Source organism: Mesoplodon densirostris, chromosome 9 (genome assembly GCF_025265405.1).
Source record: "Mesoplodon densirostris isolate mMesDen1 chromosome 9, mMesDen1 primary haplotype, whole genome shotgun sequence".
Lineage (NCBI taxonomy): Eukaryota > Metazoa > Chordata > Mammalia > Artiodactyla > Ziphiidae > Mesoplodon > Mesoplodon densirostris.
In genome coordinates this window covers 33293747-33309732 of record NC_082669.1, presented here as the reverse complement: position 1 = coordinate 33309732, position 15986 = coordinate 33293747, and the positions used below count along the sequence as shown (strand labels likewise).

At 33.6% G+C, this 15986-nt stretch overlaps 1 protein-coding gene across 1 annotated transcript in view; it reads left to right on the top strand.

Moving 5' to 3' along the window:
• The window catches only part of SEMA3E (semaphorin 3E), a 271091-nt gene that overhangs the window by 237155 nt on the left and 17950 nt on the right, over positions 1–15986 (top strand). Inside the window, exons 9-14 of the mRNA XM_060108350.1 lie at positions 214–283; positions 3348–3492; positions 5635–5857; positions 8657–8748; positions 10958–10999; positions 12746–12912. Of these exons, the coding sequence (XP_059964333.1) occupies positions 214–283; positions 3348–3492; positions 5635–5857; positions 8657–8748; positions 10958–10999; positions 12746–12912 (739 nt within the window). The remainder of the gene's footprint in view (positions 1–213; positions 284–3347; positions 3493–5634; positions 5858–8656; positions 8749–10957; positions 11000–12745; positions 12913–15986) is intronic.

The window sequence follows — 15986 nt, the reverse complement described above, 5'->3', positions numbered from 1 at the left end:
CCTCTAGTTCCCTCCTTGAGGCTCAGCTCAAAGTCATCTTGAACAGTCATCAGTCTCACTATGTTGTCATTTGGTCATTGTTATATGACTGTATATGGAAATGTATATCTTAAAATCTATCATGGGTTCTAAACTATTTTATGTCAATATATTTTCTTCACATGCAACGAGGACTAAACATATTAAGTAACATAATGGTCTTTAATGTTTCAGAGGATGTTTTTTTGCTGCATACCAGAGATCATAAGAACCCAGTGATATTTGGACTCTTCAACACTACCAGGTGAGAAATTTATATGGCCAGTCGAAACATCATGAAACAAAGGATGCCAAACCCCTTCACCGTATATGCAATTGAAAATACTATTGACCAATGAGTTATTCTCACTTTCCGTACTTTATAAGTCACCAATTTCTCTTCGGTCTCCTGTGTTTGCAGTTGTACTTTGATGTTTAAAGCCACAATCTCAATCCAGATCCTTATTTGTTTTTGTTTGAAGTACCAGCATCCTCCTATGCTCAATGTCCTAAGTTCTTCCCTCTCTGATCTACAACAGAATGATTTTCTTTTTCTCATACAGTTTTTAAGGTACTAGTTCCATGCTATAGAGTCTAGGATAATTCTTTCAATCATCATGTACAATTGTCCAAGTCAGGCTTTCAAGGCTCTCTATCAAGTCTTCCCCATTCAGGATTGAACGTTTTTCCTCTAAATTCCCACAGACTCTGCTTTTGACAAGATAATACCTTGTCAGAATCCCAGTGTCTGCTTTCCCAGTGACTGTGATTTTATTTATCTACTTTCCCTTCTAATGCTGATTTTTATCAGTTTTTCCAATACTTGTCAGTTGCCATCTTCATGAAACACTCCTTGGTTCCTTAATCACAGAGCATTTGGCCCACTCCTTTACTCTGGTTGTCTTGCTTCTATGCAGATTCTTAGAGAACACACATTTATGATTTACCCTCTGAGTTTAAAATTTTAAAAAGGTGCTCAAGTTTAAGGCTTATGATCTAGTATTTTTCTCTTTTATGCTTTTGTATTTTGTATCCATTGAAGAGTGCTGGAAAAATGAATAAAATATTTCATGTGTTGATACATGAATGAAAAAATGTTATTAGAATCAGTTTTGGTTGAAAGTTTATATATATAATTTCCTGAGTGTCTTTCCAAATAAGGCAGAGTGGAGATGATATGACTGGAATGAGAAATAAAGAATATACTTCAGTTCTCTTGACGGGAAAAGAATGATATTATTCAGTTCCTCGTTTGCATTGCATTGGCCTTAAACTGTTCTATAGTCATGTGTACCTTGTTTGCTTAGGATCTCTCCACATAGTTTTTGTTTACTTTTTCAGCAGGTAGTTTATTACGCTCACTTTGAAAAAAAAAAATAAAGCTCTTTCAGTAAGTATCCTGCTATTGTAAGGAGACCTTTTCTTCAGCACAGAAACATGGAAACAATTTTGCTATCAATTATTCCTTGATGCAAGGAGATGTTAATGTAGATTGGTAGCTATTACAGTCCATGGAAAATCCCTAACTTCTTTTTACATTTCATCTTCTGCCTTATGCCAGTGAAGAATTTATACACTGCATGATAAATCCATGGCTTTATGTAATAAATATAAGCTATAGGATAATCAGTATAGATTTTTTATGGGTTATAATGATCAGTTTATAAGCTGCTTTAATAAATGATAGCATAATAGATCTGTCTGAGATTTCAAAGACAAGACATTATTTTCTTCCATAATTTCAATTCTGACTGTTCAATTTATACATAATTGTGAGAAAAAGGCTTGCCAGCTGTTACCTGACGTAAAGGTTGATATCCTAGCATGGTGATCAAAGGTTTATTGCCATGTTAGTTGGAAGACTATCTCTGGTTTTCTCACTGTTGCAGGCATTTCCAATTGCTTCAAGGTGTGTTATAAGATGTGTAAATTGATGTCCTCAGACAGTAACATAACTGCTGTTCTACAGGTGTCTCAGAATGTAGGAAATGTTACACTTAAAAAAACTATCCATTTTGCAAAGCACTTTCACAAACTAATTATTTTAATTCTCACAATAAGGAGGCTAGGGAAGTGTTAGAATTCATTCAGATTATGCCAAATTAAGAAATGCAGCCAGATCTTTAAAACAAATCATTCTAAAATGTCCTTTTGCAGAATCTTATGCCCCCAATGAAGCTTGCTGTAGTTAGTCAACTACTGTCTTTATCTGCGACAAGTAGAAATTTTTATCAAAAAAATAATTTCAGTTGCTAGTAGTTCTGCAGGTAAAGAATCTGAGCTGGGCCTCCCTGGTGGCGCAGTGGTTGAGAGTCCGCCTGCCGATGCAGGGGATACGGGTTCGTGCCCCGGTCTGGGAGGATCCCATATGCCGCGGAGCGGCTGGGCCCGTGAGCCATGGCCGCTGAGCCTGCGCGTCCGGAGCCTGTGCGTCCGGAGCCTGTGCTCCGCAACGGGGGAGGCCACGGCAGTGAGAGGCCCGCATACCGCAAAAAAAAAAAAAAAGAATCTGAGCTTTGTAGAATGTAAGTCTTTTTTCTCAAAATTAATCTGGTGCAGCCCAGTAAACCTTTCCACTGTAACACTGTTTTCAGTGACCTGAAGGAAGGAATATACAGCAGGCTTATTAATGTTTCTGTGACCCCAAGCTAAAGAATGAAACAAAGCCCCAAATTTTCTTTAGACTTTAAATTGTTCTTCAAATCATATACACTAAGAGAAGTAATAAAATTTGAATAAAATTTATAGCAATATTAACAGAATGGCGAATAGGAAAACACTGTCTACTTGGAAGAGAGGACAACGTACAAGGAGATAAAGCCTTCCTCAACTTGGGAATGAATCTTTAAAATATTAAGGCCAAATCTTAATGAAAAATATAAAAACACAAAAGAATCTGAAAAAGAATATGTCTGTGTATATATATATGTATATATATGTGTATATGTGTGTGTGTGTGTATATATATATATATATATAAAACTGAATCACTGTGCTGTACACCTGAAACTAACACAGCATTGTAAATCAACTATACTTCAATAAAAAAATAAGATTTAACTGGAAAAAATGAAGTGACACAACTGCTTTTGTGATTCTAACAATGTCATTTTCAATTTATTATAATAAATAGGCAAAAAATGGTAAATTTTGGAGTTTCCATACTTGAAATATTGCAATAGTTAATATCTCTAGAATATCCTATGCTTAAGAGATTGCAACTCTTTTATCCAAAAGACTTCATCCTTATCTATGTTGTCTGCGGGGCTTGACTCGGTGACCTCCTAGTCTGTTCCAGAATAGTAACTTATCTTTTTTTTTTTTTTTAGTAATATATTTAGAGGGCATGCTATATGTGTCTATCACATGTCCAGTATCCGGGCAGCCTTTAATGGACCATATGCACATAAGGAAGGACCTGAATACCACTGGTCACTCTATGAAGGAAAAGTCCCTTATCCAAGACCTGGTTCTGTAAGTTTAGGCATTTAACAAAGTATTCTTATTTTTTAAAGATGCTTTTAGTAATATTCTGTTCATTGTTTCAGATGCTTTACTAAATTAGCATGAAATAGTTAAATTCAATACCTAAAAATATGCTTGATTACTTGCAAGGTAAAGAAATATTACTTCTTACATCAAGATGTATGCTTGTTGTTTAATGAAAAGAATATAATCTAGCATTATAGACTATATATTATTGTTGATATTTTAGCTATCTATGTAGCTCTCACTAAAATTTTATTTTTAAGGATACTGGTCAATACAGAAATATCCAGTGAAATGAGCATCAGATTCCTCTCAGCCTCTTCATAAGAATTAGTGCCACATGTGATTTCCATGTGAGAGAATGTTACAAAATTTTTATATTATAATATTTGAGTCAGGCTTTCAGTTCCCTAGGCCACATTTTCTCCCTACTTCTCACTTTAAGATGTCAAGAGGAAGCTTTTTCTCTGGCTCTTCAGAATTCTGAGCACCCCATTTGCCATCCTTGCTGGCCTCTGGAAGAAAAGTGACAATACAGCTGTGTTGCTAGAGAATAAGAAGTTCCACCATTGGCCTCTTAACTGATACTACTAAGATTCTCCCTAACTAGCCATTCAAACTTTGTGCTTTTAATTGCACACATGATGATGATTATGATGAGGATGATGAGGATGATTTTGTATCACATGTTCCGTACACAACTAGGTTCGGAAAGTGTAGCATCATTGTATCTGCTGTCCATGGAGAACGAATACTGAACTTGTCATGCAGGTCACGGTCTACACTATTATGAGCAGCTGGTGAAAACCCAACACTTGGCTGTTTCCACAAGTGCTTGCAAGTCGAGTAGAAACCATTTTTGCAGAGCCAAAATTCAAAGTGGAAACAAAGCTTACCTACATTAACAAGTGTAAGGCTTTACCATTTCAATCACTCTCTCTCACTAGCTTAAAATTATTACTTCCAGTAAGACATAAAGTATATTTTATTTCACTCTGTTGATTGAAATTACAATTTAAATGGAGAAAACCCACTCCTGTGGCTTTGCTGGAAATGCTTCTTGAAACCACATGGTATTAAAGGAGATTTGGAGGAAGTGACTGGTTACTGAACTGCTTCCAGGCTGGTCCAAAATGTTTCCAATTATATATCATGAAAGTACACTCAAGTGAAAAATTCATGCCAAATTAAGAAATATGGCACAAATTTTTAAAACAAACCATTAAAAATGCCCTCTTTGCAGAATCTTATTACTAAACTACTGTATTTATACTCTGAAGTGGAAAATTTTTATCAAGGTCATCATTGCAATTGCTGCTGGTTCTGGAGGAAAATATGTGAAATGAGGGAGCACTTAATAACAAGCATGAATCAACACAGTTAAAGGTATTCCGAGAAGTAACTTAGGTACCGTTGAACATTTATTTTTAGAGTCAGTGATTTAAGAATTGAGACATGTTATGGCAAATATTTCTTGTTTTCTCAATTGATTGTGTCTAATTCATATAAAAATAATATAAATTCATACAGATTACAGTAGAACAGAGAGTGTTTTTTCCTTATTTAACAACGATGGAATTTGAATAGGTTTCAATGTTACAGCACTAAAATTCTGTAGTCAGTGAGACAATTGGAACCATCACCAATCATAGTATCAATAATGGGAAAGCTATTGTGCAGTTGTGATTCTTAATTTGGGGGGAAGTTTTAGCACAGTAAAGAGTCTCTTTGGTTTGCTATGAACAATATATTGTTCATAGCAAATTAAAATTTAATTTACAAATATGAAAAATAAATTTTAGAAGCAGGAAAAATAATTAGAATATTTATAATGTTATACATTTATATTACCTCCAGACTATACCAGTATTACATATACTTTACTTTTTCAGTATTTCACTACTATCTGTCTATTTCTACTGCTGCATGTTTGAAATAATTCAGTCTCTCTATGCAATTTTTAATGCAGATTTTATTTCTGTAATGAAGAGTGTATGGTTACTAAATATTGCTAAATGCACAGTTGATTAACTGAACATACCCAGTTTTTGTTATTTTTTTCATAATTGAGTATAAATTTGCTCTTTAGATTTCAGGGGAAAAAAAATCTCTCCATTTGTATTTCAGTGTGCCAGCAAAGTGAATGGAGGGAGGTACGGAACCACCAAAGACTACCCCGATGATGCCATCAGATTTGCAAGAAGCCATCCACTTATGTACCAGCCCATAAAACCTGCCCATAAAAAACCAATACTGGTGAAAACAGATGGAAAGTATAACCTGAAACAAATAGCAGTGGATCGAGTGGAAGCCGAGGATGGCCAATATGATGTCTTGTTCATTGGGACAGGTAAAGAGATTAGAGAGTACTCAGAGAGACATTTAAATTGAACCTTAATATCAATAACATTATTACATTAAAAAAGACCCACCTACCAACAAAACCCTGGTTGACCCATTGGCTCATTTACATACTACCTGTCTACTGCAATGGAAGAGAAGATTTGGGGTAGTTACAGCACATAATTCCTGATACATGGTCAATACTTAATACATTTGAACAAATGAATATGTAAAGGAATGAGTAATTGATGTTAACAAACAATAAACAATGTTGGTTCCAAAAAGAACTCACAGAGGAAATAGGGTGCCATACAAGGATAGTTCTCCTGTTACTCCCCCAGGCCCACCGCTACCTTTGGCTGCTCAGCAAGGTCTCAAGATTTTTCAATCTTTAGGTGAGGTTTAGGTAATTTCACCTAAATCTGTAATCTCAACTGTGCTTATCAGGCCCCATCAGAAGTCAACCATGTGTACCAAACAAGCCAAGTGTTACACATAATGGAGATAAAATTTTAGACCAAAGCTATAATATCCTGCATTAATAAAACAAAGTGTAATAAATATGCTAAAAGTGAATATTTCAAATAAATTTGTAATTTCAGTTAATGCTGTGCATTAGATCTAGCTTGTGGAAGAGAACTTGGAATCTTTTAGCATCCGGGGTAATATGTATAAAATTCTGTCAAGTACTTTAAAATTATATAGTCATTTAAAGAATCTTTAAAATGATCATTTCTTTTTTTTTTCACATGCATCATAGTAATTGCTACAGCAGATCCTATTTAGAAGAGGAAACATTCTACCATACTTAACTTTAATCATTGACATATTCTAAAGAGATGTTGCATATGCCCAAATCAGGAATTAGGATATAGTATTAATATTGGTGCTTGAGCTTTTCCAGTCATGCTTTCTGAAAAAGCAAAGATTTAAGTAAGGAGATATTCATCGGATTTCAAGAAATTGATCTCTGGTGCAGGCTGTATTTTATTCATTTATTTTAGGAGGTTAGTAATGTGCTCTACACTGTGGGTTCAAGATTAACAAAGCATCAGATTTCTTTAACAAAGTTAAAGTTACCTGGCCATGAATTCACTTATAGTGATATCCAGCAGAGTTTAAAAAAAAAGAATTCCATAAGCAAGAGTAATATTTGATAAAATTAATCATAGAAAAAAGTATGTTATTTTTAAATGAGAAGTCATATATAAGTCCAAGAATGTTTTCAGAAATACTTGTTTATTAGATTGACCAAAGCTATTTGAGAGAATTCCAGAAATACCAGGTATATACTTACACTCTCTTGTAACCTATGTTTAACGCAAAGATATTGTTATATTGAACCACAGCTTTTCAGCACAAAGAACATATTTGATAAATGTGTGATGAGTACAGCATTGGAAAATCCCACAAAATAATTATGTTTCCCCAAATTTACCAGGCACTTGCTTTAGTGCTATATAGTCCTTATTGCAAAATCACTGGTTGCAAATTGATAATTTGAGTTTCATCTTTGCTTTTTACTTGATATAATAATTGTGGGATATTTATAATGTGTGCTTGATATGATAATTTTTGTTCCTTTCAATGTATGATACAGGTAATTGTTATTGTTTTATTTTAATCAAATTTTATTAACCCAACCACAAGATTTCATAATTTTTAAACAAATTGCTTAAATACCGTAGAAACTCTTGGATCAGAACCTCCAACGTGCTTTTTTCCCCTAAGTTATTTCTAGCCACTACACCAAATCTTTCTTACAAGCAAATTAGTGTCTTATTAAATTTTTCATTGGAAATAACAAGCTGAGAATATCAGGAATAATAAAAATAACTTGGAGTTTTAAAAGGTGAATATAAATTTATAAAATTATTGATAATTATGGAAGCTAAATGGTTTGTACAGGAGGACTCATTATACTATTCTCTCAATAGTGTATGCTTGAAATTTTTATTAAAAGTGTATATAACCAAATTTGTGGTTACTGGAGGTGAGGGGTGGGAGAATTGGATGAGGGTTGTCAAAGATACATACTTCCAGTTATGAGATAAATAAGTACTAAGGATATAATGTACACCATGATTAATATAATTAACAGTGCTATATGTTATACATGAAACTTTTTAAGAGAGTAAATTCTAAGAGTTCTCATCACAAGGAAAAAAATTCTTTTTATTTTGGTCTATATGAGATGATGGATGTTCACTTACTGTGATAATCATTTCATGATGTATATAAGTCAAATAATTATGCTGTATACCTTAAACTTATACAGTGCTGTATGTAAATTATATCTCATTAAAACTGGAAGGAAAAAATAAAGTATATATAGATATAAACATGTCCTATCTATATGCCTATCTATCTATCTATATTTACATATATATATATATATATATATATATATATATATATATATATATAAAAACTTCCATAGTGTGTTGCTTGGAAGGTTCCATAAGATTAAAGGTATAGTTTCTTACAGGGAGGGTAGCTTTAGGTAAAAAATTTTCTTTCATCATACATCACAGAAGAAGCTAGAATAATTTGCCATCTGTCTTATATTTCATTAATTCCAAAAGACATTTTGATTTCTGAACCTTTAACTGGATTTTTGAATCAAATTTTGAAATAATGAATATGAATATATAAGTAGTCATATTGTTTTCACTAGCAATGATGAAATGTTTTGTACATCTAGATTTCAAATCTTATTTGAATTTATAGTCTTTCTATGGTTTTTAATTGTTTGAAAACCAGATTGTGACAAAGCTTCTAATTTATCTCTTTTGTTTTCTCACAGATAATGGAATCGTGCTGAAAGTAATCACGATTTATAACCAAGAAACAGAATCAATGGAAGAAGTAATTCTAGAAGAACTTCAGATATTCAAGGTATTTCTAGTAAAAAATATAGCCAACATTTATGTATTACAGACAGTTGCAAGTGAGTTATAAATAGGAAAAACATTATGTCAGTTTTTTTTCTAACCAGTATATTGTGAATTCAGAGTGAATTGAAGAATGATTTAAAATTCTGATACATCTATTTGATTGTCATAGACTGTTCAGATGAAGAGGCCAGTATTTACCGAGCATGAAGAGAATTTCATTATGTGAACTGTGACATAAAGAAATGACACTTATCCCACAAATGAATTCTAGAATCATTATTGCAGTGTATCATCTTGAACAAATTTACTATCGATACAGTTAAAAAATAGCAGTAGATTTCATGTTGTGGACTTTGTGGTATGGTGAGTAGACTGCTTTTTAATGGCATGCAGTTTACACAGAGAATTTACTAAAAGAGAGAAAACTACAAAACGATAATGGGAAGATTAGACATGACACAAACAATTGTACATATTCACACACACACACACAATAAGTCTCAACATTTGTGGCACTTACCATCTTTGAAGTCACCCTGAACGCTGAATTAATTAGTAATCATTGCTCCTAGAGGAGATACAGGGTTAGGTTCCTGAGAGTCTCTAGTCACGACATTTTTGTCAACTTATCGATACATAACCTTGTTTTATGTGTGTTTCTGTTTAAAGACACCTTAGTTAGTATACATAGTTGATTACTTAACATTGAACTTATGGCTAACAGCACTATAACTAATGCCTGAACAAGGCTTATTTAAAACATGTTTTGTTCATAAGGCACATCACAGTCTTTTGGAGCTTAGGAACACGAGACAACACTTCAGCACTATGCTTAGGGGCCTTTGAATCAGCACAGTCACTAACAAAAAGCACAACAGTATGAAAATGGGGCACTAAATAGACCATGAAAAGGATACCTGTTTACAGTATGAGAGCTGAAACAACAAGGCAGTGTATCACCTTGACCGACATCATCTGGGAATGTACATGTTGGGCAACTCAGAGTTTTTGCCATTCTGAGCACATGCATGTCTGTGAATGACTGTGAAACACAAGTATTGATATTGGAGTTACAAATAAAATTTGGCAAGTAAGCAAATGTGCAAGAACACAATCTGCAAGTAATGAAGATTGTGTATGTAGGTGATGAATGTATATGAAAACATTTTTGATGAGAAACAGTTTATTTCGCATTGGCTCTTCTGGAGATTAGATTCCCCATAGCTATGCACAAAGTTAACCACATTCTTATCTCAACCAGAGCAGCTATGCTTTTGTTTATTTTGCGTATTGGACCTCTGTAAGATTTCATTTCACATTAGGAATGATAGCTCTCATATTAACCACATTCATCACAATGTCTTGTTCATATAAACCCTTAAGAAACATTGTGTTTTGAATGAATAAATGCATGCCTGCATAAATGGTTCTGTAGTTTAAAATATTTTTAAAAATTTAATAGAGAGGATCAGTTTTTCTCTTTCAAAAAATAATTGTTTGAAGGATAATTATCCACAGATCGGATCCCACTTGCCTATGGCTTTTCCACTTTCAGAATTGACTGAGTTTGTGGTGTCCGTAGAGACACTGTAGTCTCAGTCACCATCCCTAGAATTGCACATAGGCTCTCAAACTATCCTGTACATTCATCCTTCCTCTGGTGCAATTCTAAGACAGTGATGATGACAATGCATCTTTTTCAAAGCGTTCTGGGTTCATGGAAATTGAACTCTAATGGAAAAGTATTTTGTTTAGGCCTGGGTTAAAACAATGAAAGATCACATGGTTTATTGGCAATAAGACCTATTCAAAGACGTAACTGTTTTACTTCTAATGGTTCAACTTTCTTTATAAGAAAGAACACTCTGACTTTATTATTTTATTTAAAGATATTTGAGTTTCCAAAGCATGAGTAATATTCAAATGCAATCACAAAAATTGTAATGCAGAGACAAACTACAAGATGCTTAGATTATTCACTACTTTTCTCATCCACATTTTGTCCTACTCTACTAGAAAATATATTTTAAAAGAAAGCTATATTTTATTTAAGTGTATTTTCCTTTTGATTTACTAAAATGAAAGCTTTAGACTGCTTGGCAGCAAACAACTCACATACCTAGTATGATTTCAGGTAATTTATAACCACACTAAGGTATGTTTCTATATTTTTATTCCTAAAAAGGAAACGTATTTTTTTAATTTTTCAGGATCCAGTTCCTATTATTTCTATGGAGATTTCATCAAAGAGAGTAAGTTGTGTGTGTGTGTGCATGTGTGTGTGTGTGTGTTCTATATATCAGATAAGGTCAAAGGATAGAAAGCTTAAGTATGTGTGCTTATATATTAACAAGTTACAGTTTTATTCTGATAGAAATACATAGTGGTTTACAGGTAATAGGTTTCTTCATTTTCTGTTTTTAGAAAGGTTGACAAGAGTAGGTTTACCTCTACAACCATGATAGGGCCTTATTCCATGATTTTTTTTTTGGTAATGTTTTTGCAAAAAACAATGGTAATGATGGTAATACAAAAGAGTGTACGATGAAACACAAACCTCTTTTCTACTTTACTGGAACCAGCTTCTGGTTTAAGTTTCTTCAGAAGTAGTTGTTGCATATATTACCTCATTTATTTATAAATAACCTTTTATGTCTGGGCAAATGGGAACATGTGTTGTTGATTTGCTACTTCTACGTTTTACTTAATAACATTTCTTACAGTTTATTCCACATCACTCTATATATATCTACATCACTTCTCGACACATTATATGACAATGTGCACTGTTGGTGGCAATGTAAATTGGTGCAACCACTATGGAAAACAGTATGGAGGTTCCTCAAAAAATTAAAAATAGAACTGCCATATGATCTAGCAGTTCTACCTCTGGGTATTTATCCAAAGGAAACAAAAACACTAACTCAAGAAGGTATATGCACCCCCATGTTCATTGAAGGATTGTTTACAATAGCCAAGGCATGGAAATGAACTAAGTGTCCATCTATGAATGACTGGATAAACAAATTATATATATATATTTACACACACACACACACACACACACATATACACACACATACATATATACATACATATATACACACAAAATGAAGTATTATTCAGCCATAAAAAAGGAAGAAATCCTCCCATTTGTGACAACATGAATAAACCTTGAGGGCATTATGTTAAGTGAAATAAGTCAGAGAAAGACAAATACCATATACTCTCACTTATATGTGAACTATTGGCAAACAACAACAGCAGCAACAAAAACAAGCTCATAGATACAGAGAGCAGACTGGTAGTTACCAGAGGCAGGGGCTGGGTGAAATGGGTGAAGGTTATCAAAAGGTACAAACTTTTAGTTATAAAATAGGTAAGTCCCAGTGATATAATGTACAGCATGGTCATTATAGTTAACAATACTGTATTGTGTATTTAAAAGCTGCTAAGAGAGTAGATCTTAAAAGTTTTCATCACAAAAAAAATTTGTAGATTTGTAGTGTATGATGAGGGCGGTGAACTAGACTGATGGTGATCATTTCACAATATATACAAATATCGAATCATTATGTTGTACAGCTGAAACTAATATAATGTTATATGTCAGTTGTATCTCAATTAAAAATGCAAAAAAAGACCATTTACTTTTCCAGTCTCCTACTGGACATTCCTATAGATCTTTTAAAAAAACCTACAATGTTAGATGATGAAAGACTCTACTTAGATAATGAATAAAATAGTCAACTTCTTGAGATTTTTGTCAGCCTTGCTCTAGCAATTTTATTACTCATGCATCCAAGCCTGTAAAAGTATTTCAGATCTTGGAGAAAATGAAAGTATCAGTGTTCCATTATCTGTCTTGAGTAACTGCAGTCATTTAAGTGAGTATCCACAGAGGCGATTGTGTAGGAATGTGAAAATCCAGGTGTAAGAGCTCAGTGAGAATTCTGTCCATTTCTACCAGTGGCCTCTCTCTTCCTTGATGTCTGTAGCAACAGCTCTATATTGGATCTGCTTCTGCCGTGGCCCAAGTCAGATTCCATCAGTGTGACATGTATGGAAGTGCTTGTGCAGACTGCTGCCTGGCTCGAGACCCTTACTGCGCCTGGGATGGCATATCCTGCTCCCGGTATTACCCCACAGGCACACATGCAAAACGGTGAGACAGAGTCTTCCATGGAATCTTTCCTTTATTTAGAGAAACAAACCTAACACTATTTTCTTCTCTTTTTGTACCCATTCCATGAAAATAACCGTGTTGGTTCTTTTTGCTTGTTTGTTTCTTTTTAGTGATTTTCCATTTATTCCAAAGTAACTTTGTTTTTTTTTTGTCTTTATATTGGAGTATAGTTGATTTACAATGTTGTGTTTATTTCAGGTGTACAGCAACTTGATTCAGGTGTACATAGACTTTAGGTATATCTATTCTTTTTCAGATTCCTTTCCCATATAGGTTATTACAAAGTATTGAGTAGAGTTCCCTGTGCTATGCAGTAGGTCCTTGTTGATTATCTCTTTTATGTATAGTAATGTTTATATGTTAATCCCAACCTCCTAATCGTCATAGTCCTATTTTGTTCATAATATAAGTTTTGAAAACTCCATATTTTTCTGAAAAATAACTCCCATTAATTATTGTGTAGAGACTGGGCTGAGCAGGCTGCTGAGGTTTTATTTTTCCTCCGGCTTTGAATCAACTCTTCCCCCTCCTGAAACTTTTGCTGCAAGACATGAAACCAGTTTAGATAAATGTAAAATGTGGAAATGGCTAGCCATCCCATACGTGAGGAATTCAAAGACTTAAAAGGAAAATAAATAAATAAATTCTGAAATACATCCTGCATTTGCCCTGTGTCCTCCCGACCAGCTGGTCTTCATTTATTTCATTTTGAAAGTGAATATTTTAACTCCTAGGCAAATGCATGACCTGTATAATTAATGAAATGTGTGATTTAATTCAACACAAATGAAAGGTACTTAAAGACCTCCAAACTCTAATATCGACAATTCAATGGGGTCATTGCCACTTGTTAGAGAAGGTAAATCCTGGGATTCTTTGAACAGGAGACCTTGAGGTACAGAAGTATTTTAAAGAATAAGGATTTTCACTCAAGTCAGAAGAAATTGTGCATTCTTTGGGGAGAAAAATAAGGGAAAATATTTTTATTATAGAATAAGCAATTATATTTTTCACTTGATAAAGTGACTAAAGATAATATAAAGCAAAAATATAGACTCATATACAGTTTCCCTACTGAAAAGCAACTTTTATTAATTTCATTTACTCTTGCTCTTTCACTTTGGGCTACTTTTCTTTAAACCTTTTTCAAAATCTAATTTAATCTAATTTAATACAGTTGTTATTTTTCTAAGTTTACATGTGTAGTAGAATCTCATTTTTAAACAAACTTAGTCACTAATTCAAATTTTTGTTAATTTGACCTTAGCTAAGTTGACAGTCCAATGAGTGTTTAAACATATACTAAGCAGATAGGAAAAATATGCTTTGAGAGGACATTTGTGAACTAAATAATTTACCAACTGTATTAAAGAATTGAGTGAGTTAATTGATTTTGTACAAATGCTTATTGATATTTGAAAGCAATTCTTGAGGAATATAGCCATGTTATTAATTGAAAATATTGTTTTATGATTTATTCACTCATTAAGCCAGTTTCTGTACTGTGTTCAAGGGGTATGAAGAAACAGTCACAGCCCCCTGTCTGTAGGAAATCAGAACCTGAAGTGGAGAATGGAATTGTAAATAAGGATGGTAGCTCACCACTGAGCACTTAGTATGTGTAAGGTACTGGACTAAGTGCAATACACATAGCACATTATTTAATTCTCAAAAGAACCCAACCTTTGAGCTCAGTCTTGAAGGTAGAGATATAAGGAGATTCCAGCTAAAGAGAATTAATTGTTTGTACAGAGGCACAGAATGTTCTGGGAAAGCCGTGTAGTTCCATAGGTTAGGAGTGAAGTGGTAGGATCTAAGGGCAGAAAGGTAGTTTTACCAAAAGTAACAACATTATTTATCCTATTGTTTTTAGCAACAATCAATATGTTTACAAGCCTTGCATCAAATACTTTCGAATAGCAAGGTTTTGTATTAGGCATGCAAGAGCGATGAAGAATTTTAACTGAGCAGTTTCCATAGCTAAGCATGTCTTGGTATACAGCGCATCTTGTAAGATCATACATGCACAAGTTTGTAAGATAGTATTTAAAAGGGTGGACAAAAAGAGTTATTTAGAAAAAGTTAAATGAATGGGCAAAATCATAGACAGGAAGGAGTGAGATGCTGGAGTCAGGAGCCATACTCGTAAGTGAATTAGTTCAGTTCAGTGACATGTAATGCAGATCTTCCAGTAGCGTCACTCTTGTGAACCGTCACCCACCCCTGGAGGAGAACTTTTTGGATAAGTTCCAGGACATAAAGGGAAAATAGTTTGCTTTTATAGCAGATCGTTTTTGCTTCAGATCTGACTAGCAGCAGAAATTGAAAACTGGTCATTAAAATAAATACTCTTCTGTTCACAGAGTGAAAATGAGTCAACAGAGGAAAAACATTAATTCGCAATTCAAACCACTTGTTTAAAATAGTCTTCCAAAATACACTATAATTTCTAGAGCTAGGTCTTTTTCTTCCCCCTCGCTCTTGTATTCTGTCTATTTCCAGCATTCTCTTTAAAAGTTTCCAAGAGACAAGAGATATAAGAAAAATATGCGACTTTGAGAATAAACGACAACTTTGCTTAACCTTTCTAAAACTCCTGCTTTTAACACACTCTTTTTTAAATGCTGAAGTAAAGAGCAGCTATTTTAGGATAGTATAAAATGAACTGAAGCTTTGTTGGAGAATGTGATATCTTTCTTTTTAAATGCATGTTTCCAGTGATTTTAAACAAAATTTTTGTACACCTATCCACAATACTTATCTAGTATTAGCTGACTGTAGTTCCCTTTATTCTCCCATTATCCGTATAATAAATATGATACAATATCATTTCTGCAGAGTGGAACCTATTTCCCATTTCATTGATTTATTCCTGTTCCATTATTCATTATTGCTCAGCAGCCTTGGGATTCCCAATACCAAAACAATACTCAATGAAATGAGGAATTAACAACAGCCTTTTATTCTCACCTGCAGCTGCTATCAGTTGTATAATAGATGTTAATGCTAGTATAAAATAATATAGAGGCCTAAAACTTTTAAATTTTGCTCCT